Source organism: Numenius arquata, chromosome 19 (genome assembly GCF_964106895.1).
Source record: "Numenius arquata chromosome 19, bNumArq3.hap1.1, whole genome shotgun sequence".
Taxonomy (NCBI): Eukaryota; Metazoa; Chordata; class Aves; order Charadriiformes; family Scolopacidae; genus Numenius; species Numenius arquata.
This window is the reverse complement of record NC_133594.1, coordinates 8,073,609-8,101,183: the sequence shown is the minus strand read 5'-3', so window position 1 is coordinate 8,101,183 and position 27,575 is coordinate 8,073,609. Positions and strand designations below refer to the sequence as shown.

Below are 27,575 nucleotides of genomic sequence, written 5' to 3'. Positions count from 1 at the left end.
GGCACCGTATCAAGCCTCTTTGCTTACATGCTCCTGAGAAGCTTCACACAAAGCCCCAAAGGGCCCCTAACCCGGAGCAACCATCCCAAAATCCCCTATTTCCCCACTGCTGGGACTTTTTCCGAGATCACTGTCCAAGCAGTTGCAATTCTCCAATTCAGATCTCACCAGCAAGATCATAGCCCCAGCTCCAGTGTTCCCAGCGCATGGGGCAAACGCCCACCACAAATTGGAGAATAAAACGGAATACCACCATAAATATGACAACTTTATTAAAATATACATATGGGTACAAATTAATGATTATATGGATAAAGTTCACTGTCTGTAAACAAATATATTAAAAAAGAGCACGTCTTTTTTGTGATATAAAGTGCAGTTATGTTTCCATATTATATACAATATGTCAGCATTACGGGGGGTCGTAAGGACTATGGAACTAACATTTGATTATAAGATAAAATTCTCTGAAAAAGTATACACCTACATATTACAAAAGAAGGGCTTGAGCTTGAGTTCATTTAGCAAACGAAAATCAGGTTCCCACCACGTTAAATGCCAGCTAACGAGAGAGCGCAGGTCTCGGGGATAAATGAGGAGAGCGGCATTCCCTTCCCTTTGCGAAGGGAAACTTGCACTTCACGGAGTTCACGCCTTCCCATCGCCAACCCCAAACTTGCAGAGAGGAGAGAAACCAAAAGGACCAGACCTTGTGAAACACGTTGTCTGCAGTTCGGGGGGAATCAAATATACACGACTTTATGTACAGCTCTGGTAACGAGGGCTACCAATGTACAGCGGTAACGGCTCCGCAGCCGAGCCGTGCCGGCACCGTTCCTCTACATGGGAGAGGGAGAAGGAGAGTAGTTCTGCATCGGTGGGAAGAAAAAAAAAAACAAACAAAAAACCCCCAAACCAACCCGAAAGCCTCCTTTGACACCAGTCTGTGGGATGTGTAGCGTTTACTAAATGGTAGAGGGAGCCCTTGCTAAGGGAGGAGCAGCCCAGGGGTGCTGCCGGGCACTAGGAGTGGGGTGCGCGGCAGGAGCGGCAGCAGGCTTTGCTGTAGTACCAGTGGCTGCACAGGTTGACTTTGATGGCCAAAGCACAGTTGGTTCCCGCCTGGTCCTGGCAGCTGTCGTCTGGGGGACAGAAGGCGAAAGGCACCGATATGGAAAAGAAACAGAAAAATAAACCATTGCAAGCTCATGAGATTATTTCCCCCGCCATGCACAGCCAGCCCTAAACACCCTGGCTGCGACGGCCACATCCCTGATATCCAGCAGAGCATCCCCTGGAAAACACCATGGAGCTTCTCCATAATTATCATCGTTAACCTAAGTAGAGGCAGGAGAAGGTTGACTTGTTTCATCATGCCTGAGTCTCCTTTGGTCCCAGCCCCAAAGCTCAAGCTCTTCCCTGTGAAATGGAGCTGCTCTGGGATCGCTGGAGCCACCAAGGGTGCTCAGCACTGAGCTGCTCCCAAGCCAAGGGCCTCTCCTGGTAGGGCACAGGGTGACCACAACATACTCACGATTTCTGCCCCAAAGAGGCTATTTGAGAAAGGGAGTGGGAATCTAGCAGTGTTACAGCAGGAGTTAGGGGCAGGTGAGCTTTTGGAGAGAGGGAGGAGGCCAGAAGATGGCTTCAACACTCTCCCACCTCCTTCAGAGCAATATTGTGCTTCAAACCCATAGGATTTACACTTATATCTATATATATTGCTTAAAATCCATAGGATGCATGAAACCAGGCTGCTTCTAGGGCAGGAAGCTTGCTACAAGAGGGCCAGGAGACACCTCACAAGCACCGAGTCATGTCCCAGACCCTGCAGGAGAACCAGCTGAGGGGACCCAGCGAGTCCAGAGCAGAGCCAGAAGCTGGCCTCAAATCTGTCTCCCATTTTCGTGCTTTTCTCCCACACCACTCTTATTCCCAAATCCTATTAAAGAATTAGAACCTCGTGTTCACTAAAGATCACAGGGGCTTTGAGCCAGCAGACGAGTCAGATAACGAGATAGTTACAAATCCCGCAGGACATTTGGAGACCAAAAAAATCATTAAAATAATGGCACAGACGAAACTTCCTAGACATTAGCTGGGATCACACAGAAGCAGCACCCGAGTCAGCTCTCCAAAGCTCCCTTTTATCTTAAGGTCAGAGCATGCTTCTTTTCAACTCTCCCCTTAATTTAACGGGGTTACCTCCAGAAATAGCCAGTGCACGGTGCCCCATTATTTGGGCACAGAAGGAGAGCTGTCCCCTTTATGGCCTCCCTGGTGCTATCAAATTGGGGGTTGGTGGAAGATAAGATGCTGGGCAGTGCTGTTTGGGGGAGTCAGTGGAAAACGAATGCCGGGGGTGCTGCCAGCAGCGGGGCTCACCTGGGGGCTCTGTGGGGCAGGGCTGGAGGTCACAGGTCTGTTTGCCCACTGGCTTCACCAGCGGGTCGCAGCCCCGGACGATGTCCTTCCCTTGGTAGCACTTCACGTCCCGCATCCTCACGCCGATGCCACAGGTTTTGGTGCACTGGGGAAGAGAGAGAGGGGCTGAGGCGAGACCCTGCCATGGCGGGGGTCTGTGCTAAGCCAGGACCTGCTAAAAAAAAATAAAAAATAACGTGCTCGCTGGAAATGTCAGGGCAGGGAGGTGAACACTTCCCCTGGCTGAATGTCATGTCTCAGCCCTGCGCTGCTGGCCTCTTGCTCTGTCTTTGCTGCCAGCAACATCAGCTGCCTGCAGCAGCCTCTGCCCGGGGATACGTGGACACGCTCCCATTCCCTGCGGCTGCGATCCTCCCTCCTCCCGCTGCCCTTTGCGAAGGGCCACAGACGAGCCGGCCAGGTCCGTACACTTTTCCGGGGGCACCAGGGTGGCTGCAGCACCCCCCCTCCCCCCAAAGGCCATGGGACCCCCCCCACCAGCACTCCAGGTGTGGGGCTGCGGAGCCGGCGTCTCTGCACATGGGTCTGCAGAGCCGCTCCTGGGCCCGGTGCTCGCTGCCTGCTGCCCTTTGGATGCCTCGTCAGGCTGGGATTATAGCAGGGCCGCCTTGGCTAATTATAGGCTGCAAGGAGGGTTTGCAAGACTAAACAAAACGAGGTGCCTGGAGCACGGAGGAGGAGGGCTGCGTCGGGGAGGGCTTGTGGGGAGCCGGCCGCAGCCCGTCACAGCTCCTCGCCCACGCTCGCTGGGCTCGTGTCCCCACAGCCACCGAGCCCTGGCTGCCTTTGCGGACCATGCAGGGTGCCGGGGCAAACTGCATCCCCATCCCCTGCATCCCATGGGATCTGTCCGCACCCCAGCAGCAGCTGCAGGGTAAGGCACGAAAGAAGGAAAAAAAAAAATAAATAAAAGGCAAAAAAAAGAAAAAAAAAAAAAAGGCAAAAAAAAGCCAAAGCTGACCCCGAACACCTCCTCTCCTTCCTGTTCTGAGCACAGCCAGTCCCAACTGCACCGTGGTAGGGCAGGCTCTATGCCCTGAGCTGCCAGAGCAGCAAAAGGGCCCCCCTGGGTGCTCCCTCGGGGGCTGCATCCTACAGAGCTTCACCCATCTCCTTGGGTTATTTTGCAGATGGTCTGGCCCTTTGTACAAGGGGACGGGGCACCCCAGGCTCAGGGCAAGCACATCTTGAAGGAAGGGTATTTCTACCCCCACCTCCCCCCAAGCTCCCCGCTCACCTCTGACCAGGGGGTCGTGTACCACTTGAAGCACGGCCGCTCGAAGCACGTCGTCTCCTCCACGGGCTTCTTGGCGACATCGCAGTCGGCGGGGTTGCGGGTCTTGATCTTCCCATTGACGATCTCCAGGCAGAGCACGATCCTCTTCTTCACGCCCCGACCACACGTGGTGTTACACTGCAGGGGGGCAAGAAGGGCCAGCTGAGAGCTGCGCACCCCCATCCGTCCCCACCGCATCGTCCCTCCTCCTCCATCATCCCCCCAAAACCAAACCCCCAACCCCAAGCAACACCCCAGCCCGGGGGGGGGGGCGGCATGTGTGTCACACTTACCCGCTCCCAGTCCTGCGCCAGCCAGTGTGAGGGGCAGTTCTTGTCCCCGCAGGGATGGATGGCCAGTGGCTTCGTCTCCAGGTTGCACTGCGACTCCGGCACCACCCGCCCGTCGCTGGTTTTGCAGTACACGTGCCGGATCATCCTGCCCTGCCCGCAGCCGCCGCTGCACTGAAACCGCACCGGGCACGGCAGGCGGTCAGCGGCGGGGACGGCAGCTCCATCCCCATCCCTGTCTCCATCCCCATCCCTGTCCCCATCCCCATCCCTGCAGCATCCCCAGGACAGGGTCCATGATGCCTCAGTGGGGTTCAGCAGCATCCCCAACCCCACCTTTCCCAAATCACAGAGTGATCCTTGAGGATCAGCTTAAAATAGCAGCAGGGAAGCCCAGCACATCTTTCCCTGGGCAGCCCCGAAGCATCCGACCCATCCTATGGTCCCATCGCGCTGGCACCCAGCAAAACTCAGCATCTCTCGGGCCAGGCAGGAGGGGAAGCACCATGAGCACAAAACCCTGGGATGGTTCCCACAGAGGTCAAGGAAAAGGGGACCAAGCAAGTGGGTACAAATATTCCCCCTCTACACACACTGCAAAAAGACCCTGAGTGCTGGTGGAGGCAGCGGGGGCTCCCCAGCTCTTCTGTGGCCGCTCTTGCAGAGACGCACGGTGTTTCTCAGCGCCCCTGCTGCCATGGAAACTACTTATTTTTAGCTGATGCTAATGTATCAAAACCTGGGTAAAAATAGCTTGGGATGGAGGGGTTCTCGGTAGCAGAACTGTGCAGGAGGGGGAAAAGGGGAAAAGAAAGGGAGAAAAGGGGAAAAGCTTCATTTTCTGGGCATGGAGCATCAGCATTGTGAAGGTACACCATGCACGTGAAAGACAGGATGATTTTGACACCCACTAAGGTCCTCCGGCAGGTGATGGCAGCCCCCCCGCCACGCTCCGTCCCCCGTGAGGGAGAAGCCCCAGGGACAACCTGCTGGGAAGCTGTGGGACCCACTGGGATGCTGGATCACCCCCAGTGCTGGAGCCCATCTGGCAGCTCATCCCTGCCCTGTGCAAGGAGGAGCCTTGTGAAGAGGAGGGCTCAGCGCTCACAAACACCACCAAACCCCAGGCACAGGGGCGGTCTAGGGGTCCCGGGGTGACCACGCTGGTGGGCAAGTCCTGGTGACAAGACAGAGACTGGAGGTGAAGCAGGGACTAGGAGGGCTGAAGGGCCTGAATCATTTCAAGGTCAGCTCCAGGTGTGGGCTGCCTGCGGGTCCATTGGAGCTGGGAGCTGCCGGGAAGGATGAGTCCGACCCCAAAACTCCCACCCCTGGAGACACAAGCGAGCCCGCAAGCAGGGCCAGCTGCAATGGGTCATGATGGCCACTCGGCCAGCCACCCTGGGGTCTCACCGGTCCCCAGTCAGAGACGGTCCATTGCCGGTCGCAGGGCGGTCCCGTGCAGTTCTTCTCAGCCAGGGGCCGGGCGCTGGCGTCGCACAGCTTCTCGTCCTCCGAGCAGCGGATGTCCCGTGTCACCACGCTCCGCTCTCCACACCGGGCTGAGCACTGCCAGGAAGGGACGGGGAGGGGGAAAGGCATCAGCAGGGGCTCCCGCTGCGATGGGAACTGGGAGCTGCTTTCTGGTTTGTTTGGGTTTTTTTTTTTTTTTTTTTACATTTTTAACACTAAACTCTAAAAACACACACTGGCAATGCCCAGGTGACTGTAAAAGAACCCATAGTGAAGCCAGCCCTTTTCTGCAGAACGCCTCAACACCTTCAGCAGCCAGGAAAAGGTGCAGGAGGGCTGTATCCTGCCCGGGTGCTGTGCAAACTCTCCGCTGGGTGATGCCAGAGGGTGAAAACCCAAAGCACCAAAACTGCCCGATCAGAGCTGAAAAGTTTTAGCTGTCACTTAGAGATGGGGTGAGATCTTCCTCACCTCCTTCCCAGGAACAGCCAGCTCCTTTCCACCTCTTTGGAGAGTGTTTTCCCCAAACCGCACAACTGAGATTTTTATGCTGTGGATAAATTTGGCACCGCGCAGCCCCGTGACATTATTTAGAACTGGATTTGAGTTACTACAGTCTCACATACGCACATTTGCTCCATGCATAACGTAAAGCAGGGAAAAGTGTCAACAGCACAGCGCCCAGACACACCGCGCTGATACGTTAATCCTCAGATTCCTGAAATGTGCTTTTTTTTTTTTTAATGCCTATTTCCCCAGCCAACTTGGCACCCTGCTTCAGATGGGATCCAAATGAGATTAGCTTTGCTGCTGGCTAAGAACGAACTACTCCAGGACTGTCTCAAGCAATCTGTCCCTGACACAAGCTGGAGGAGAATACGGATTTCTGTAAAATAAGCCACTCTGCTTCGCTACGCCAGTCAAAATAACGCGCCAGCACGTGCGCAGGGAGCTCCTCTCTACCCAGCTGGGAAAGTCAAAACATCCTGCAACACCAGAGAACGCACCAGCCCCTCCATCAGCTCCAGGGAAACGACTCAACCCCAGCTTGGAGAGGAAAAGAGACATTTAAATTATGACCAAGAAGCGTTTGGCGAGCCTCCCGGGAGGAAGAGTCCAGTCTCTCGTGGTATTAATCCCGGGGCACCCACGGATAGCTTGGCTTGGAGCTCAGTCTGCTCTTGCTAAGAGGGGGTCTGGGCTTCATTTGGGAGCTGGAATGACATTTGCTCCTTTGCAGAGTCAATATACGTACAGGCTCCAGGGCACAAATGCCACACTCTGTGTGCGGCCATCACCATCATGGGGTGCTGGCAGTGGCACCTCAGGCGAGCTCAGAGATGGACACAGACCCAAAACCTCACTCCCTCTACACATCTTACAAAGACATTGAAGAGGCAGGGCTGTTCCCTAGCCATGCATGGGGGCAGCTATACCTGCCACGTTTTATATGTTTGCTGCAAGCCATGCTGGGTCCCCTTCCTGCACCACGAGTCAATCCAGTGCAATGCCCGTGGCAGCCAGGGGACTGGCTCCAAAGCCACCTGAGCCCAGAGACCAGCCCTGGCTCCCCAAGGAAGAGGCACTGGTTTTGTTGTGCCCATAGGTTTACGTTTGCAAGTGACGTGCCACAGAGCCGGAGATAAATTCAGGGACAGAAATCCTTTCACAGGGTATCCTGAGCAAACTGATGAGCTAAAGCGAGAGCAGCGCCCTGAAAGCGCCACTGAAAACCCTCTTCCAGCCACTTCAGGGATCTGCTTAAGGCACAGCAAGAAAAGGGTTTAATTCTCCATGTGGCACAGTGAAATTGGAGGTGAGGAAGGGAAGTTCATGGGAATGTAATTCACGTGTGAGGGGGGGGATCTCCTCCTTGGCACGTCACATGTCACTCCCAGTGATGGGAGGATCTGCCCTGCAGGCTCCTGCCCTCTCTCAGTGGGCAACACCAGCACCTTGCGTGCGGTTAAAGACCACAAGTGACCGATGGCGGTGGCCTCCCCGTCCTGGAGAGGACCCAGGGCTTTGTCTTAGGGGAAAGAATTACTGATACGCATCGTCCACATGCAACGACTGCAGCCAGCGTCCTAAAAGGCAGAATCTCTGATGGCTATAGATGAGCTTAAATCAGAAAAGGAACGGAGAAGCGCAGGCACAGGTGTTTGCCCTCAGCGCTGCCAGGCCAGCAGCCCCCGGGGACCTACCTCAGACCACTCTGACATCTCCCACTGGGGGCCGCAGGCTGGGTTCTTGCAGACCTTGCGCTCGTCCGGCCGGGTGATGTCAGCGGACTCGCAGAGGTCACTGTAGACGGAGCTGTCGAACCCCGGAGAGATCATCTTCCAGCAGCGGACGATGCGGAACTGGTAGCCCTCCCCACAGGTGCGGGAGCACTCGCTCCAGCTGCTCGTCTCCCACCTGCAGTGACAAGACAGGCCGTCACATCAAGCACGGCTGGAACAGGGCTGGAGCATCCCATGGGAAACCCCTGCCTGCTCTCGGCTGGAGGGAGCCGGCTGCAATAAGAATGAGCTGCAGTCAGGCTGCCAGCGTGAGAGAGGTTTTCCCTTGGGATGGGATGTATCAGCATATGGTGGTTTCACCCAGCTCATGGACATAGCAGTGGATGCCAAAACCAGTTTGCTGAGAGAACGAGGAGCCGGTGCGGCGAGGCACGGAGCAGTTTGTGGCTCGCATGTGCCAGCACATTCCTCTGCCACGCTTTTTGCCCATACTCGACTCCTCTCTTTTGCTTCTCCAGCTAAAGGACAGAGAGGACACAGCCATCCATCACCCTGCAAATCCCAGCAATAATGTCACACAAAGCTATCTGAGCTCCGGTGGGACAGAGGTTCATGTACCACCATCAGTCTAACTCTGCTAACCTCATGTGATGGGCTGGAAGAGCTGGGATCTGCTCCAAGACACTGCCTGCCCATTACTCTCCCCCAGCACTACTGTCCTGATGTTACGAGAGGGGAGCAGCTTGTAAAACAAGGGAAGAGACATTAAAAGTCAAGATCTTTATAGTACAGTAACATTATAGCAATTCTGAATTAAAGAATAAGCTAAAAATGTAAAAAAATCTAAATGGATCAGAATTCACAGCTCCTCTGCTGTCACAGGGCTACCTCGTGCATCCCCCGGGGCCACCCGTTGCTGTGACTCTCCGAGCAGGAGAGCCACATCCCCCGGCTGCACGCCAGCCTCGTGTCCCACATGGGGCTCCAGGCACGAGACGCAGCCGTAGGAAGATGTCACACATTTAGAGGTGCCACGTAAATTCAGAAGGGAAATGAAACCAAGGTCTTTCCCGTCTAGATCAGGCAAAATTCTCTTCGCGCTTTCTGTTGGAAAAGCGTTGCCAGCCCCAGGAGCATCCCATCTGCCCAAGTGCTAGCGAACGTGCCCGGCTGCCCTGCTCGAGTTCCCGGCAGCTCCTTGGTTTACCCATCACCGAGCTGCAGCCAGCGGTAAACCACAGAGCAGCTCTTCTCTCTGACAGTGCAAGCCCATGGAGCCGGAACAGCACAGCTACAAGGAGGGGCAGCTTGACAAAAGACCAGTGGGATAATCTAAGTATGAGAAGAGCCCTAATGCTTGTGCTAAAAAACTACAATGTTAATGCAAATAAAGTTTAAAGCCTCCAGGGTGTCTACAGGGCAGGTATGTTCCCAGCAGTAGCACCATCCACCTCTCCACACGTTTCTCACCTCAATTGCAGCCTGCTCTGGTGTTCAGCCTTAATGTGCCAGGTTCAGTGAGATCCTACACAGCAAAGGGCACGTGCTTTCCTCCCCCGTCCTCCTTCACAATTACCCAAGGCGAAAGCAAGGGCTCTCCAGGTGCCATACCTGGTCCCTGGCATCACTCAGGTCTTGCTTTTTGCTGTTCACAAATGACACCGTTCCAGGGCACGCACCAGACAGCTTCACTTCTCCCTTTGCCCTGTCCCTAGTCGGACACCATCACAGTCCTCCTCCCTTTGACAGACACCCGTCTCTCCTGCCCGGTTACTTGCAAACCCTCCAACAAGCACACCCCGGGTTACAGACCCACAGCGGAGGTGCCCCACGCAGTACAGCCTGGCCCGGGACTGGTCAGGCGTTTTGGATAAAGAGCCACATGCAAAGGGAAACCTTCTGAAGGACTTCCAGCACAGGTTCCCCTCTGCACCACCTCCTGCCCTGATACAAGCAGACCTCAGCCGATGTTTAGGATGCCCAAGGGACCAGAGGGTCGGATCCGTGGCACGGTTTGCAAACCCGGCCCCACCACCTGATTCACACACAGGTTCCCCCACGCGCTGGTCGGGGCAGATATTACCTGTATTGTTAGACTGGACTTAACGGGAGCCCCAGGGGCAAACTCTGCCAGGATTTACAGAAGTTTTAACCCGGCAGCATGAGCTAAAGCACTCAGGAGGAGAGTCTCAGTGCAACTCAGGCTGATGCAACTTGGGGAGGGGGGGGGTCCTACAGGCCATCCCTGCTGCTCCCCTCCCCTCCAAATCCACACTGAGACCCCTCCCCCCAATACATCCACAGCGGAGAAAGCGCGGAGCCCCCCAGGAGCGCCCTGGCGAGGCAGTACCTTGGCTGGCACTCTCTCCCAGCACAGAACTCATGGACGGGCTCGGGACGGGTCATGGCATCACAGTACGTATCATCCACTTCGATCCCATCATAGCGAACACACATAGCATACGTGGACATCACTCCTAGTTTCAAAGAGAATACATACACACAACAGAGGACGCTTGGTGATTTTGACATCCAAACTCTCTTTTTTTTTTTTCTTTTTCAGTTTTTGAGCTGCATTTTCCAAAACTTCCTGGCCTGTGGACTTCCTGGCCCGTGGGATGGGTGCTGCTGGGAGGGGAGGACCGTGGTGGCCACCCAGCCCATGTGGGCAGCGCGGTTGAGTTTGGCCAGCTCCGAACGCGGGCACGGCCACCCCTGCCAGGGCTTGCCACCAAGATCAATATATGACTAACACGTTTTTATAGGAAACGCTCGGGGCAACGAGTCTGCTCGGCAGCTCCCTCCGCCTCGCAGCCATCGGCTCCCACCCTCTTGAGCTCGTGGGTGGAGGCGACAGAAAACGGTCCCCAACCCACTCCATCCCCCCGCTCTCTCTCTATGCATCGCACCCCATTTGTGTCTGGGTGCGCTCAGGGCCAAGGAAAGGCTCCCAGGGACTTTGCAAGGAGGCACCTGCCCCTCCTGCTCCCCCACCACAAGCAGAGGCAGCCAGTGTCGTCAGACCGAGACCTTTTCCCCCGCAGCCTGCTGTGCCAGAGTAAATGTTGTGAAGTCCATTCTGGGATCTGGCTGGGGACCAGGAGGCTGCTCTGGCTACAGGTAACAGGAATTGCAGCTCTCGGGAACATATGGTTTACATGAAACTAAAAAAAGATCTACAGCTCTTGACATGGTATGGCTTCTCTGCGATATGTCATTAAGAAAAGGCAACGAGAAAGGAGAAATTTAAGTAAAACCTCTCTCCACTAGCTGCAAACCAGGGCAGAGCAGCCTGGCCCTGTCAAGGCGGAAATTTGTTCAGAGGGAATCAAAGAAGTCAAAAATGTCCCAGAACATGTGGCTGATGGGATCCCAGGGAGAGGGATGGCTTGTGAAGGTCCTTCGCTGGGCATGTGTCTGCTGGACAAGAACAAATGCTCTGGCACACTTGAAAAAATAAAATCCTTGCATTTGCTCTTCTAAGAGACATCCTTTAGATTGCAGATCTCTCCCCCTTTTTTTCCTTCTTTCTAATTCCAGAAGCACCGCAGGATCTGGATTATTTCATGGATGGGGAGCGGTGCAGGCGAGCGCACGACCCACAGGCGTGCTTCATCACCAGCGATGGGCTCACAGGACCCCGAACCAAGGGGTAAAGGAGGAGAGAGATCAGGTGGCTTGAAGCTTTTCACGGGGGCAAAAAGGGGGAATTTATGCAAAAACAATACAGGCTGGGTTTTGACACCCCTGGCATCTATGTCACTGTTCCAGATTTACACCCTCGCAGCCGAGACCAGGCTCCAGGGTAGAAGGAGTGGGAGAAACAAAACAAAATCAAAAAGCCAAATGCTATTTTGTTTCCTGCCAGAGCTGAACAATCTTTAAAATTTCACTCTGTGGGGGAGCAGCTGAGCTTTTCAAACCCCTCTGAACAGTCAAAAAGGGGAGGGAGGGGGGTAAAAAAAAAAGAGGCGGCAATATGCTGAGACTCAGCACAGGTTTGGGGATCCTGCCGAGCCCCAGCATGTCCCCGCTGGGCTGGGAAGTGAAGGCAACATTCAGAGCTCCCCCGAGGAAGGGTGTTTTGCAAGATGATGGACACACCGGGCACTAATTCTTGGTCCCCAATGCACCCGCGAGGCTGGTGGGCTTTGCACGCTCTCGCCCCCGGCTCCTCTCCCCACATTGGCACCCCGGTGGAATAGATTCAGGGTCATGCTAAACCAGCTCCAGAGATCGTGAGATCCCCTACACATCACCAGGTCCTTCCCATCCCTAACAGACATAAAAGTGACTCACACACCAGGTGATTTCAGCGGTTGTGCAGAATTTGGCTGCTTCTTATAACTACCTGTGGTACATGTAGAGCTGCAGGGTTCATGGGAGGAAAGCTTCCACCTGTACATGTCAGCAGCACTCACACCTTGGCCCTTTCTTAACAACTTCAATCTGTTTCTAGCGATAAGCAAACAAACAAAAAAAACACAAAACAAAACAAAAAAAGGCATTTACAAGGCGAGCGGTGATAGGCCACGTCAGACACACACATCTGCCAGCAGGCTGCAGTTCGGTTGGGTTCGGGTTTGGGAGGGGATTTGCTTTGTTTGGCGGTTGGGTTTGGTTTTTCTGATTTTTTTGGGGTTTGTTTGTTTGAATCGGTTTGGTTTGTTTCACAACATACCTGTCCTGAGCCCCAAGTAGAATCCCCAGCCCGGTTAGAGGCAGAGCTTCCACTGTCTAGAAATAGAGAGAATGGGATAAAAATACCCACAAGTAGAAACAGTTCAGAATTTAACAAAGTTTGCATTTTCTGCTCAAATACACCTGGCCCTCAGCATACAGCGACTAAAGGTGCAGTATCTCCTCCCCTGCGTCTCCAAGGGCCGGGCACTGACTCGTGCTACTCAATGCAGCAGAGCTTTCGGCTGCTCCAATCTCAGCAGCTCACTCTTTCCGAAAGCCTGCACGTGGCCCAGGAGTTTATAAGCTTGCTTCTCAAAGCACACTCTCCTTTTAAACACCGAGGCATGCCACTTGCCTACCCGCTGCTTTTGCCACTCTTGTTTTGCTTTGGTTTATTTGAGATAGGTAATTTGCATCTCTCATATCCACGCTGGGCTCAAACACCTTAGTGCCATCGGGAAAGGAGTAACGGAGTCAGCCTGGTGTACGAAAAAGCATTTGTCAAAGCAAGAATAACAGCTTCTCCCAGTTCAGTGCATCCTACATGCTGTAAGGTTGTAACACATCAGGGATACTGCACCTTTACAACAAAAGGCTTCAATTCCGTTCTCATACCTTTGTTCAAACCCTTGAAACAGCTACACTGAAATAGCGTACAAGGTTGTATCCTGACATCCAGTTGTCTCTGGCCTGGCGAGATATGCAGCGTGTATGATTTCTAGGCAGCAGAAGCTCTGAAATTGCCTTATTTAGTTGTTCATTAAGAACAAGTTGAGGTCCAGTCTATCAAATCAACCTTTAAAAGGACACTGTTGAGAATCCAGCCATTTCCTTTCGGACCCACCCTCCTTCCACCGCCAGCACTGAGCCTCCAGAAGGATTAAAAACAACAACAATCTTATTTTCCCTGTTGATTTTGCTCTGTCAGTTTGGCAAACGGTTGCTTCCTGCATTTGAAATGGAACTGAAATGAATGTCACTATTTTTTGTGGAGAAATAACAACCTCGGCTCACTATAAATAGTGCTTTATCTTGCCAAAACAGCTCTGCCTGGGGACCCGCATCAGCCCCTGGTCCCGGCTGCCGGCGGTGTGCTGCCTGCTGCCACCCAGCCGGGAGAGGGCTCACAAGATGACAGTTTTAAGTAAGATTGATTAAAACAGAGTCAACATCTGGGGTTTGTGCTTCAATCTGCCTGGAAAACAGGGTATTACCTAGATCCTCTGGTCTACACCCTGCTCTCAGAGACACCAAAACCCCACCAAGTTATCCTGTGACCAGGTCTCCTCTCCCTCGAAAGGAGAAAATAAGCTTCAAAATAAACTTTATACTACCTCTGAGGACAGAAAATCTTTCAACAGTGTCCCTTTAATGTATGTGATCCTAAACAAAGAGCTTCTTCTATGTGTAACGAGGTCGCAGGGACAAGTTCTTTCCAGATAAATCAGACATTTGGTCATAGGGTTTAGCTCTCTTACCATTTCAAGCAAAGACAAAACTGTCATTTTGTTCTCCTCTAAATGCAAACAGCAGCACATTGTCCTACAAAGCTCGTGGGGTTTTCCTCTTTTCTTTATTTTTTTTTTTTTCTCCTTATTATGAGCTTTATCATGAAGTCAAGTATTTTTCCCCCTGCCTGCACTTTGCTTCTGCTTTTCAAGCACATAACTGCGCCAGAAGTTAGCACCCGTCCCTCGCTCCCAGCTGAGGCCTGGGCTGCCCGTCTTCCCAAAACAGCCCCCACAGCAGAAGAATAATCCTAACAAGTGCACACAAACACCACGATCAAAGTCCAGAGTCCCTGGGCTCACATTTCTGTGCTTTATTTCAGTTTTTATGGCTCATGGCTCCTGTGGCAGGATGGGCCCTGGCTGCACACCACAGCATGGGCACAGGATGAAGGATGGAGCGTGCCCGGGTCTGCCCTGGCATGCCCCCGAAAGACTTTAGCTGCTCCAGGAGAGGAAAAGCAGCCCTGGATCCCTACTGCGGCACAAGAGCCACCGGCTCATTCCTGTGCCAGCAGAGCTTGGTCCCAAAGAGGAAATATAACATGCCACACTGGTACAAGGTGCTCCTGTAACTGGATAACTCCATCCACACTAAGAGCTACAACAGTTTAGAAAGAAAAAAAATGTCCCCCTTCTAACCCTCTAACACTGTCCCGGTGTACAGACTGGCTGGTTACAGTCTGCAAAGAGATGATCCTCCCCTGCTTGTTCATTGACAGGGAATGAAAGCAAGCAAAAAGCCACCATCCATCCCAAACTGAGCCCAGGAAGGGTCTGGGAGGTCTCAAGTCCAAGCTCCTGACCAGAATTAGGCTGATCCCAATAAGAGACTAGGTCCCACAGGGCCTTGCACAGTCCAGTTTTGCCGATCTCCAAGGATGGAGATCCCCCACCCTGTCCCACACCCAGAATCACAGAATCACAGGGCAAGAGGTTTCTCTTGTGCCCCATCACCATTTCCTTCAGTGCACCTTCTGGCTGTCCCCTCCACCACCCTTCCTCCTGGAGGAACATGTCTAATCCCCAACACTCTTAATGGGCCTCACGCTCCAGCAACACGCCAAATCCACAACCACATCCCACCATCAGTATGGGCTTCATCCTGCTGCACCAGCAGGAGCTTTAGAGTTGAGGCTCCTCATCCGTCATTTACCCCCAAGAGATACAGATTAGTGATTGGTGTTAGGATTGCAACTGGGCTTGAAGGAAGAAATAAAAAGTTGGAGGAAGCGATAAAGGCATGGGCGGAAGCAGGTTGTCCCAGCATGGTCTCTTCTGTCCTATACCCTGGAAGCGAGGATCGCCCATCCCTGCAGTGGTGGCAGAACAGCCAGACCCTGGCTGTCCCTGCTCCACAGAGTGCCCACACACGCAGATGCTCTAACTGCCGATGAAATTATGGGACTTTCTGAACTGAGCAATGCCTCCATGCAGTAGGTGAGCAAGGTGCCTCTTGACATGAGGTTGCTTGTTGCCTTTGGCCCCCATTTTATTTTATTTTTTTTTCTAATACAATGACATGCCTCCAAACAGCTTGGTTTCTGCACCCCAGCTGCCCCACATCTGCCTCCACTGGCCTTTCAGCCACCCCCCCACACTTCACAGCAAGGGACGGAGCCAGAAAGGAGCTGAGCATCTCTTAGGTCAGTCTATAGCCCCAACTGGGCCTGGATGCAGCGTTTTGGCTAGTGCAAAACTTTTTTGGATATTAAGATTTAGATCTGAAAGGTTCATATTTTCTTCTAGAGAAAGTGAGGGGAAGAAGAGGGAACAAAACCAAAAGACAAACAAGGGAAAAAATGGTAGTGCTGAGTATCCTTCCTGGAGGGATTTAAATCCCTGCCCTGTGTCTTCACTAGAGGGGCAGCCAGTGATAGTGCAAGGAGCTTTTCAGCATCCCAAAAAGCTTCACTGGAGCCACTGTCAGTCTTTTGCGCTTGATCTGTAATAGCCAAGCTGCTCCAGGGTTAAAATCATGTGAAGATTCCTTTATTCCCAAGAGGCAGGAAATTATTAGACACCTTTAACAGCTACTGGGAGAGAAGTGTGGGTACAAGGTGCCGGCCAAGGCCACCCAGAGAGCGTGGTGGGGACCGGAGGAGCCCCAAGGAGGGGCAACCCCCTTCCTTGCCCCCACGGTACAGAGAAGCTGCCGGTGCTGCCCTCGCCTGTCAGAGTGCTAATGAAATGCTTGCTTTGGCAGCCAGAGGCAGAGTTTCCAAGCCAAGCCACGAGAAGAGATGATAGACTCAAGCCCTTGGCCCCATTTTAATGTTCTTATCATTAAGAAGTTTGTTGATACATTTGGCTGCATGAACATTTTCTTTAGCGTAAGTTTCTTTAGCATAAGCTAGTATAAGTTCTGGGTAAATACAGCTAACTATAACCAGAGAGCATCTGCTCAGTGCTTCACATCTCAAACTCGGCATCAAAACTCACTCACATGTTTTAACTCGTGGTGAAGGCTGGAAGACAGAACAGTCAAAGCAGCAGAGCTGCCACGGGCCCTGAACAAGCCATGAGGGTGCACCCCAAACCCACAGCTGTGGGTCTGGGACCTGGATGACTCCCACGGCCCTGATTTCAGCCCTAGCTATCTGCAGGTCACTTTAATTTGTGGCTGCTCCTCAGAGCACCCCAAGAGACCCCGGACAGACTTGTGGACAACCACTATCCTGAGGCTCCCTTTTCCCCCAGCCCATCCTTGCCCAGATGAATTCTGTTCCTAAAGATAGATTAAGCCTTTTTTTTTTTTACCTTTCCACTACATTTTATAACACTACCACTCCAAACCAGACATTCAAAGAATCCTGAAGTGACAGCCCTAATATCAATCAAAGTCCTGCCACTGGAGAGCTTTCGATATCCCTGTCAAAGCAGTGACTAACTGCACTGCTTAGGCATCCATCCATCAAGGTATCAAACCCAGACTATTTCTGCAGGCCCTATAGAAGAGCTGCTGACGTCCCGCTCTGCCTCTCCAGCAGTAGTTACGCAGGCAGGGCCATGCCTGGGAACCGCTGGAAGCATGTTCCTGCCAACACAAGTGAGGAGGATGGTGGGCGGCAGTCAATAGTGTGGGTAAAAAGGGGCCAGGACCAACTTCTGCTGCATCAGAACTCAGGGGAAGGAGCACGGGGAGTCAGAGCAGGGTGTCAAGAGAAGACAAAAGGAAGAGGTGTCTTTATGGCCACAGCTCTGATAATGAGCTATGACAGGCAGAGCAATGCACACGCTGACAGCCATCAGCAAGGACTTGCCAACATCCCCAATAAGGAGGGCAGTGAGTTTTCCTCTTGCTTAAAGGCTCTCTTGACTTTCTGCTCCCAAACCTCTGGCCCTTCCTTCCAAATTAACCCCCAACAGAAAGCCTTCACATATAGTATCCTACCCCCACTTACCTTCTGACTTCCAAAGCAGATAGAAACCATGACATGGGGTCTACATTGAGTACAGGGCTATTATGAGTCAATAATAGCAATAAATAGGATTGACTATAGTTAAAGACATGTGTCCTACCTTGCTTTGTGGGTTCTGTTCCCTTGAGGGCTGGTCATGGTGACAGTGGCATTTGAAAACGGTGTCTCTGCAGACGTGTTGATGGCTTTGCCATTGCTCAGCTCCATGTAGGTGCTATTAATGGTGTAGGTCACAACGCCATCAGTGTCCTCATAGTCAACATAGAGACTGTCAATGTGTGGCCCCACAGAGTTGATTGGGTCTCCCTGGGAAAAGATGCTGTTCATGGTCATATTGAGCATCAACTCCTTGGAGTCCGAGGTCTTGTCCAGCAGCTTGTCCGTGATGGCGTTCTCCGAAAGGAATTCCCTGGAGGTGAACCTGGGGTCAAAGTCTCTGTCGTCATGGTCTGTCTGGTAAGTAGACCTGGTTACGTTTGAATCTAGATTGGAGCCAACAGGGGGAAACAATAGTGACAACCACAAAATGCATTCAGGCCGGCAGGCGAAAGCAGCCCGGAGCAGCGGGGGCACGCCGGAGCCTGAGCAGCCAGCTGGGAAGGTAGAGGCAGGAGATGGGATCTTGGGGAGGGGGAATTCATGGGGTTATACCCCTTTGGGAAGAGTGTGAAGCTCTGTGGGTCTCATCCTGCTACCGCATGGCCAGAGGAGAGCTCAGCACCTGCCAGCACTGCCCCAAGCAACAGCAGAGGCCAGGAAGGAAGATGCCCTCCTGGCCCCAGAGCCCATGCAGCCATGCCGGGAAAGCACTCAAGGCACTTTGGTGGTGGGATGCTCAAGGGACGGGGGTGGGAAGGAGGTTGCTGGGGGCTGGGAAGAGCTGGGAGGTGATGGGCAATGTTGTGACAGGGACCTCTGTGCACCCAGGGCTCCCTCCTGTTCTTGGCATGAGGCAAAGCACAGCAGGGCACCAGCGGGGAGACCTTACCCATGGCCACCCCCCACCCTCCAGAAACCAGAACCTGAAGGGCAAAGAGGATTTATGAGCAGAGACATTTTAAAGAACTTTCCAAGATTTCCAAAAAACAAACCAGCAGAATCACCAGAGGTAGAAACAGAGCGTTTCTCAACAAGAGCTCTGAGAAGCAGAACAGTGAGGCCCAAGTCTCCTTACCTTGGGGTTGTTTGCCCTTCAGTTTTGGCTCACAGTCAATTGTTTCTGCTCTTTCATAGACCTCATTGGTTTCCTGACCTTTGCTCAAGTTTAAATCTTCCTCCGTGTCCTGCCTTCCAAACACCTGGTTCTCCAAGTCTATCCTTTCCCTGGAGATTTTCCCAAAATAGGTTGCGTTGTGCTGGATAAAACCCAATGGCACGTCTCCATCGAACTCTCTGCTTTCTTCACTATCTGACTCGGAGAAGGTGTAGTAGATGGGCTGCAGATTTTTTGAGTGTGGCTTCCTCAGGAGGATGTACTCAAATGTGATGGATGGATTCTTGCCATTTTGATTCCAGACCTAGCAAACAAATTAAATTATTAGCGGATGCAGTGAATATATGGCATGCAGAATTTGTGATTCATCTTGGAGTTGACAGTTGGTGAGCATCTACTTTGCTATTTCCAATCTGCTTTCCACCGTATTGCCAAATTCTTACAACTGGAGCCCAGCACAGTTTTCCAAGGTTTATTTATCCCCTGAGAATTAGCCCCAGCTCAGGGACCAGGAGCTGCAGGTCACCCTCCCTCCTCTGCCACTGAGCCACCAGAGACTTGGGAGAGCCACTTCGGAAGTTACCCACCATCGCTTGCAAACCCGTTTTTTGTGGCTTTATGAGGAACATGCACACACCCCCTCAGCTGCTACATTCTTGCTGGGGATGGGGACTCACAGCTGATGCGCTACAACCTCTTACTGGTCTAACACCTTAGAAGCACCCAAGCAACCATCCCTTCCCCTTCCAGAGGACGCGAGGAAGATGGCAGGAGTTGGGCTCTGGCTGGCTGCCCGGAAGAAAAATTAAATTACTTCTCTTCCTATGTCTGGTTTTAGATGGTTTGCTTTCAAGAAAGGGTTGGGGGTTAAGTCCTGTGCACTTCTCTAAGCTATCTGGCCCAATTTCTTATTTTTACTTTTCCTGCCAGGTAACGTGGATAAAAGTGCTGAGGAGTAGAAGAGAAATTCCCCCTCAATGCCTGAGGCATCTTCTCCCTGCAGAGTGAGAGGTCACCAAGCCCACGTTCATTATTCGCAGCCCTGCCTGCACTCGAGAGCACCGATGTGAATAAAATAGATTCATGCAAGGAATTGGGCACAGTCACTGCTCCTCTCCCCAAGCTGCCCAGGAAAGCTGGGAAACCATGGGAGGACTCTGCTCCCAAGCCCACCCCTTCCTTAATCCAACATGGGTTTTCCCTTCCCCATCACCCCCAGCCTCGCAAACTTGAAAAGCCAAAGCTCACCATTATATTCAACCCTTGATTTGTCGGTCCTTGTGCGACAATGTACTCTATGCCGGTCTCATAAACATCCATGGGCCTGCGGTACTTGAAGACCGTGCCTGCAATGTTGAAGTTCTTCGGACTGTCAACTTTGTAGTTCCCATTGAAGAAATAGTAGCCGGCTTCATCAGCCACAGCTTCAAATGAGAGAGGAAAATCAGTGCCATCACGTGTAAGATCAGAGGTATGCAATATTGCCGCTTGTTCATTCATTAGAGTGTCACAGTAATAAAACAAGTGCAATTACAATGCATTTGTCACCTACTTCCAACATGTGTCATGCAATTACGTGCCCAGAGTTCCGGGCCATGTGTCCCTCTACATTGCAAGCTCCTGCCTTACGCAAGCCCATGGCTCCTCTCCCCATTTTGGCAGTAGCATAGCATGACCATTTAATAATCACAGCTCTGAAGGCAATAAGCAGACTGTCAGATGGCCAACAGCAGGACTTGCCTCCGTGGGAGCACTGAGCCACTGCCATCTGACCCAGCAGTGGCCCAAGACAGATCATCTAGAGCTAATTAGGAACTGCACTAAATCAAGCCTTTTTCATTCAAGCCTTCCTGCACGTGGCCACGAGCCCCCGAGGCAGCATCAGAGCATGATGGCATCGATGTGCTTCTCTTGGGCAAGTCCAGATTTTTCTACACCCCTCCTGAGCAGCTCTGCCACCTCCATCGCGAGATGGACGGCGTGGCCACCAACACTTCAGCGAGGCAACTGTGTAAGTCACATCTCCCTGATGCTGTGGTCATATGGTCATTGCACATTCCCCAAGCAGGAGAAGATCAAGGAGATCACAAGAGAGGTGAAGTCACTCTGGTCTGCCCGATCTGGCAGCAGGCGTATTCGTCATAACACACCGAAGCAGCAACAACATTGACCAACAGTTTCTGCATTAAAGCAATCAAAATGTTGCTTTGTACAGCCCAGGCGCTCCGGCTGCGGAGAGGAGAAACGCGTTGGCTTAGACAACGTGGTTGTGATTTACATTGACTATGGATTTAGCTCATGTCTGCAATAAAACTACATTCATACTCGCATCGGAAAAAGCATTAGCCAGTATAGGCATGCATTGTAGGGAAGTACCAAGAGGTTATACACACCCAGAACATCTGCAGATTTTTTCCGTTCCACTATCTGGATATCCCTCGCTCCAGCAGGAATGTGCGTTACCAGAGAATAGCCTATGGGAAACTACACATTAATGAAAGGAACTTTGTCACAAATAATCTGAATGAAACACTCAGCAGTCAATACTGCAATGTATCACGCAAACTGGCCCTGGTCCAAAATTACTTATAAGGAGTTATGGATTAAAAAAAAAAACCAAACAAACCCTAATGTTGATAACTATTAGGCTGCAAACAGGACCTTATTGATAATAGAAGATGAAATGTGTAAACTATGCATCCTGGTTTATGGTGGAAAAACACAGCCAAGGGGAAAAAGGATGCAATCTTTACATGCCCAAATAACAAATTTAGATAAACTGATATAAGAAAAGTTCTCTGCAGACTGCTTTGTCAGCTAGAGAAGCTGTCCTGTGGTTCAGTATAGAACCCTGTGCCAGCCGGTCTTCCCGAAACCCCAGCAGGAGATTACAGCTTGGTTCCCTCTTTCTTAGCACTAAGTGATGGCACGTGTCCTCCTAAAGCCACTGATGTCCCTGCAGCTTGCCCTATCTCAAACCGATCCTCAGAGAGCATTAATCATCATTCCCGAGTCAGATCAGTATACTTAGGACAAGTAGGCTCTGTTGCCTTACCTCACACTAATTTTGGAAATTCTGATCTTTCAAAATACCCTAACTTCCTGTTATTACAAATCACTTATTTCTATTCTTACCGGGTCATGAGAAATAAAACTAAAATAGACGCCAGCCTCTTGCATAACCCTTTTGCACCACCCAGCATCAGGGACCTCAGGCTTCTGACAAGCATCATGCAAAGTTACTGGTTTTCTTTAAAAAAGTTTTTCCCTGCCCAAATTTACAAGTGGCATTGACACACACACGGAACATGTGGCAAAAACTGAAGCAGGGCAGTTGGTAAGAGCCTGAAAGCAGTTTATCAAAAAATAAAGACATTTTAAAAATAACCCTCTCATACAAATAAAGCAAAAGGTTCCCTTACCAAGATGAGAATTTCCTTTCCGGTAACTGCCGGTCACGTGAGTACAGCTGCTCCCATCTCCTTGGCAAACTCCACATTTATCCAAGGTGTGGGTGGAAAAGAGAATGCCATCGCACCCAATTGGCTAAAAAATGCACAAATGGAGTATTGAGGGTCAGGCAAATGTCGCACCCATTGTAATTTTCTTAATGCTACTAACAATATTTTTGCTATAATGTTTAACAACCTCACATTTTCCAGACACGCAAACCCCTCGGAAATCAGTGTATTTGCAGGATGTTCCATCCCGAGCCTGAACCATTAACTGTCTCTGACCATCCACAGTGGTGCAATGGAGGTCACAGGGCTTGCTAGAAATGTGAACATAGTCATCTGAGGGGAAAGGATATAGAGATACATTCAAAACAGCAGAAACACAATAACTTTCCACCCTACCAATGTCAACGAATCTCTGCCAAGCTAAACAACAGCAGCAACAGCACAGTTGCAGAGCAGGCAGCAGCTCAGAAGCTACCATCTCTTGTGCTTCAGGAGATGGCACTTCTGAGAGCGTGCCAGCCCACTGCTGCAAACCCTGGCACAGCCTGGCTGTCCCCTCGTCTGCCAGGGACGGATGCACCTCGTGGTGCCAGCGCATCACCAACATCAGCCCAGGGGACGCGCCGAAGCGGTAACAGCCACCGTTCTGTGCAAGGACTTGCAGCAGCGGTACGTGTACACATCACACAAACACATATGCATGCTCAACATTGAATACATGAGTTAAATCAGCATAGATACACCGTTATAAATACATATACAAGTAAGACTATATTCAAAACCACAGCAGCTTAAAATGTAAGAACTTTTCCATAAACATTCACCCAAGTTGGGCTTAATTCACCCTTTGCTTTCCGCAGGCAACTGGCTGGCTGCATCCACTGGCACAGTAGTCCCACATTTTACAATATCCACAGGAAGCAAATGACAAATTCATATTTGCATCAGAAACCCAACGCTAAGCGTTGCACTCTGCCAACCAGTGAGTGGTCGTGTACCCACTGGCCTGCGCGCCCCAGCAAGACAGCATCAATGTCAAAACATTATTCTGCAAATCCCCCAGGAGCCACGTGAACGCCTGCTAAAAAACAAAACAATTCACTGTAACTATTCGGGTGAACCATCTCGAAGAGCAAATAGGTTTTAAGAAATCGTCCCCTTGCCACAAGAAAGGGACAAAAGCAGCCAAGTAGCTATAGTTAACCAGCCCACCACGGGCCAAGTTCTACCACGCTGACCCTGCCAAGAAGGCTGGCGAGACAGGGGCTCGTTTCACATAAAAGGAGGCAACAAGTAATTTCATGAAGCATAGTTGTTCTTAGGTATGTACAGAGACCCCTAAAGCAAGAAAGTTGCATTAGACCCCGTCTCTATTTCTAGACACCCAAATGTCACTGTGAATCTGAGGAACCAGCGCTCGGGAGCCTCCTCCTCAGGAGAAGGGTCCTGGGTTCCCAATAGCTCTAAAAATTGGCCATGGTTTTTGTTTAATGCTTGTTTTCAGTGGGAGTTAGGTGCCTAAAAATTACATAAAATCTCAGTCTCTCACTCCTAAGTTATTCCTGCAGTTCTGTGTCGCTCCCGCCAGATGACCAAACCGACTGACTACGTCTCGGTGACATTTGACAGAGCTATGAAGGGTGTGGGAGTGAGCAAATGTCACCGAAACGCAGCGCAGCCAGTAATGGCCCCAGCTCAAAGGACACTTGTTCGGGTGAGCTGGACTCTCCAGCACAGTCCATCACCCCATGTTCCCGCATCCTCCTCCAGCCTTTCAAGCTCTCTGGTCCTCGGGAGCTGCGACCAACCCAGGCTACAGCCATAAATTCATGTTGTTACTTTATTTTTAAGCTACCCTGCAGCTGCAAAACGCGCCTTTGAACTTGGGAGACAGCTGATTGTGTCTCTGAAAAATCACTTTAAAACAGCAGAGGAGGAGCCTTCCTGCAGGCTATAGCATCATAACTATCAAAATATTTTGGCTAAGCATTATGAAACACACAAAGAATGTCTTGTTACCAGGATATAAAGGTTTCCATTGATATGTTCTGCCGTTATACACATGGGAGTTAAATGATGAACACTGCTCCTCTCGAAAGCTCCTTCCGTTCGCAGGGCACTCCTAGAATGGGATACATTAATATCCTGATGAAAACAAAATGCGGGAAAGGTTTCTGGCACATCTCGACCGGCTGCAAGGAACGTTCCCATCGCCTGCCCCATCCAGAGCCACATCCTCCTCCTCCTCCCACCGCAGGGACAGCCAGGGGAAACCCCTCCCAGGGAGATGGTGCAAGAACCACCCGCTGGGTTTTATAGCCCCCAGTGCAGGCAAAAGGCCCAAAGCCCAGACACAATGGTGATGGGCACCAAAGGAGGGAACTCCTGTTGGTTGGAGGGGCAACGGGGTGACAGCTACAGGAGAAATGGTGTCCCCTCTCCAAGAGGCCCAGAAATGCCATTGCAGGAAGAAAGCATGACTTTCCACATTTTATATCGAGTGTTCCTGATGAGAAAAAGGATATCCTTACTTGTACTTTGCAGAGCTGGTATCTTTTGGATGTTCCAGTGCAAGTTTTATTAGCCAGCCCACTCACTGACTTTCTTCTGAATAAAGAAATGATGGTTAGACAGGGATCAGAAAGCCTTCTTTCCCTTTTTTAAATATATTTGTCCCCTGCTTCTGTAAAATCAGCCTCCATGTAGCAGAACCACGCAGAGATCTGTCACAGTCTCACTGGAGCCGATAGCAAAGGTCTCTCTGGCTTTCTACCTGCAGCATCAACTATTCTTATTACAGAACCCTAGGAGGTATCATGGGGACAAGGTTTAGAAGGTGCCTTCTGGTAACCACACAGCCTGGAGAAGGCAGAGCCACGCACAGAGCAGCTAGGATTAGTGGGTCCCCAACCAACCCTGCACCACAGTGTCCTCGCTGCTGTGCCCAGAAGCCTTGAGAATGGGCTTACACAGTGTCTGCTGCCCATCTGCACTAATCCCCACAGGAGACACCTCAGGGCCAGCACAGGAATACCTTGGCTGGTCCTCCAAGCACAGCATCCTCATGGCAGCACGCTCAGGGACATACTTACCTTCTGCACAAGCAGGGTTTGCCAGACATCACCTTTTCACCAGTGCTCATCTACTGAGCGATGACCTTCTGGACCAAGTCTACCTCCAGCAAGCTGGAGCTGCCTGCACCCTGGCAGGCGGGCGCCGTACCTCTGCCGCAGGCAGTGCCTCTCCTGGGACTTGACGCCTCCCCCGCAGGTCCTGGTGCACGCCGTCCACTTGGTCCACTCGCCCCACCAGTATGCAGTGACGTCTGCCCCTTCCTCCAGGCTGTTGGAGGTCTGCGCCAGGTCCTGCTCGGGGCATCGGGTGGTCAGGGAGAGAAGCAGCAATCAGCATCCCCAGTGCCCAGCATCCCCACCGCCCAGCCTGCCCTGAGCAAACGGGGCATTTCCTTCTCCATCTGAGGTCAAATCTGAGATTTCCATCTTGCAAGAAACCCTGGATTTTTCCAATTGTGTTTTCATTACAAATTGGAATGAAATGGCAATATTTAGGATTCCTCAGGAAAGGAAACGTTCATTGTTTCACTCAGTTGGCAAAACCGAGCTCCCAAACAACCCTAAGCTCTCCAAGTCTTTTGGTGCTCTCTTGACTCCTGCTCTACTGTGAATTTAGGGAGCCGAAGAGCTGGTTGCAGCCAAAAGCTTTGTGTTTACTGGAAAAGGGATAATAATATTCCATGCAAAGTAAATGAAAGCTCCAACCACTGCAGGGACCAAGGAAGCAGTGCTCACTGCAGTGCAGGGTATGGCCTTCCAGAGCCCTGGAAGTGATCTGTGCACCCTCTTAGCCACGGATGGTACAACTTAGGTTAAGCCCAAACTAAAGAGCTAAGCCATGTCACACATCCTCGCACTTGCTGGCTCATGCACAGACCAGTCCTACAAGTCCCAGGGGTTACCCCCCCCAGACACCGCACCATTTTGAAGCCCAGACACCTCCCAGCAAGGCGCCGCGCTTACCTGAGCGATCACAAAGGCGACGTTGCCCACGAGAAGAAGGGCCAGAGTGCCTTTCAGCTGGGACCGCGCACTGATGGAGATGCTGCTCCACCTCCACTTAGATATCTTCATCCTGGAAAGCAACCAGACACCACACTAAGCAAAACTCCCATCCAGCCCCACCAGCCTTCGAGAGCAGGGGCTGTTTTGCAGCCTGGCTTGCACAGCGCGTGTCTTCTTCAGCATCCCTGGTCAGCTAAGTGACACCAGCCACCAGTGGCTGCAAGGGCTCAATCCTGAAGTTATATTTAATTAGTGGAAGCGTTAACACAGTACAGGTTCACATCCCGTCTCGGCTGCTGTCTTCCAAATCACAACTTTGCACTGGTTCCCAGCGGCTGCACTTGGTACCACCAGTGCGAGCTGAGGCTCCAAGCCTGCCCTGGGAGAGAGCGGAGCTCACAGCAAAGAAAGCGTTGCACAAGAGGCAGCAAGTAACAAGAAGGGTCCTTGGATCTAGAAAAGCAGTGCATTTAAATATCCTCATTTACAGAGCTGCTCCTAGAAGAATGAGATGAAAGGCTTCATAGACAAAAAAATGCAATTAACAGCCATTACTTTTTCCTTTTTTCATTTGTTCCACTCCAATTCCCACCAATTCCCAGGGAAGAAGCCTGTTCTTATAGAAAAGAAACCACCCACAATTAAAGAGCAGAAATGAAGTATCCCAAGTGTCAGCCTTTCATCTCTTTCTCCATCTGCCTCATGAAAGAGAGTTACCCAGAATGGCATTTTCTTAAATAAAACCCAGTTCAAAACCACAATACGTTTTATTGTGAACCTCACTGCAAGAGCCAGAAAGGAGCAGGTTTCAGGAAATATTGCTTCCAGGCAATCAAAGCAGCTCATGCCTGTAAGAAAAAGAAAAAAAATATATTCTCCCCTAAGCTAATTTCCCTTGAAAAGTAACCAGACAGTATCTTTGGGAAGTAGGGAGGTGGGAGAGGGGGTGCTCCTGGGGAGAGGGGGCAGGACTGCAGACCTGCAACATAAAGAGCTTCTTTCCTACCCTTTTTTTTTTTCCTTCTTGCAAGGGTTTTTGTGGCAGTTTTGGAAATGCAGAACTGCCAGCAGTGCCAGCACGGCTTTGGTATCTGGCTTAAGAGAAATTACCAGAGGGCTTCCAGGTCCCCAACTCCGCTTTGCGATCGCCCCAGGGTAGAGGTCCAGCATGCAAAAGACACTTTCCAAGAGGCAGATCCATTGATTAATGGAAGCCCAGAGCGCTTGGCTGGGGATCCCGGGGACAGGTGGCTGAGACTTGCCTTACACTTGGTTTTCATTAAGGCTTCCAGACACTTCTGACTCAAAGCCAACAACCGAGCTCGCTCAGGGTTTATCCTAGAGTCGGTCAGAGCTGCATGTTTAAATAGAAGAAAAATTAAAGAAGCGGGGGAGGGATGTCGCCGACAAGCATCGCGGTACGGGAGGGAGCCCCGCCGGCAGCCTGGACCTGCCAGCGGCGGGAGGGCGATGCCGGAGGAC

At 51.5% G+C, this 27,575-nt stretch overlaps 1 protein-coding gene across 1 annotated transcript; it reads right to left on the bottom strand.

Annotated features, from left to right (window-relative positions):
* Positions 1-248: 248 nt before the first annotated feature.
* ADAMTSL2 (ADAMTS like 2) lies at positions 249-27,373 on the bottom strand. The gene is made up of 19 exons (XM_074161166.1): positions 27,204-27,373; positions 26,052-26,163; positions 25,237-25,379; positions 24,034-24,136; positions 23,017-23,095; positions 22,202-22,347; positions 21,976-22,099; positions 20,947-21,027; positions 19,802-19,977; positions 18,515-18,857; positions 17,441-17,822; positions 12,079-12,182; positions 10,078-10,204; positions 7,689-7,902; positions 5,425-5,580; positions 4,015-4,185; positions 3,683-3,859; positions 2,386-2,530; positions 249-1,142 (listed from the first exon to the last, which is right to left on the bottom strand). Exons 1-19 carry the CDS (start codon positions 27,371-27,373, stop codon positions 1,024-1,026), a joined length of 3,072 nt encoding a protein of 1,023 aa, XP_074017267.1. The 3' UTR covers positions 249-1,023.
* Positions 27,374-27,575: the final 202 nt, after the last annotated feature.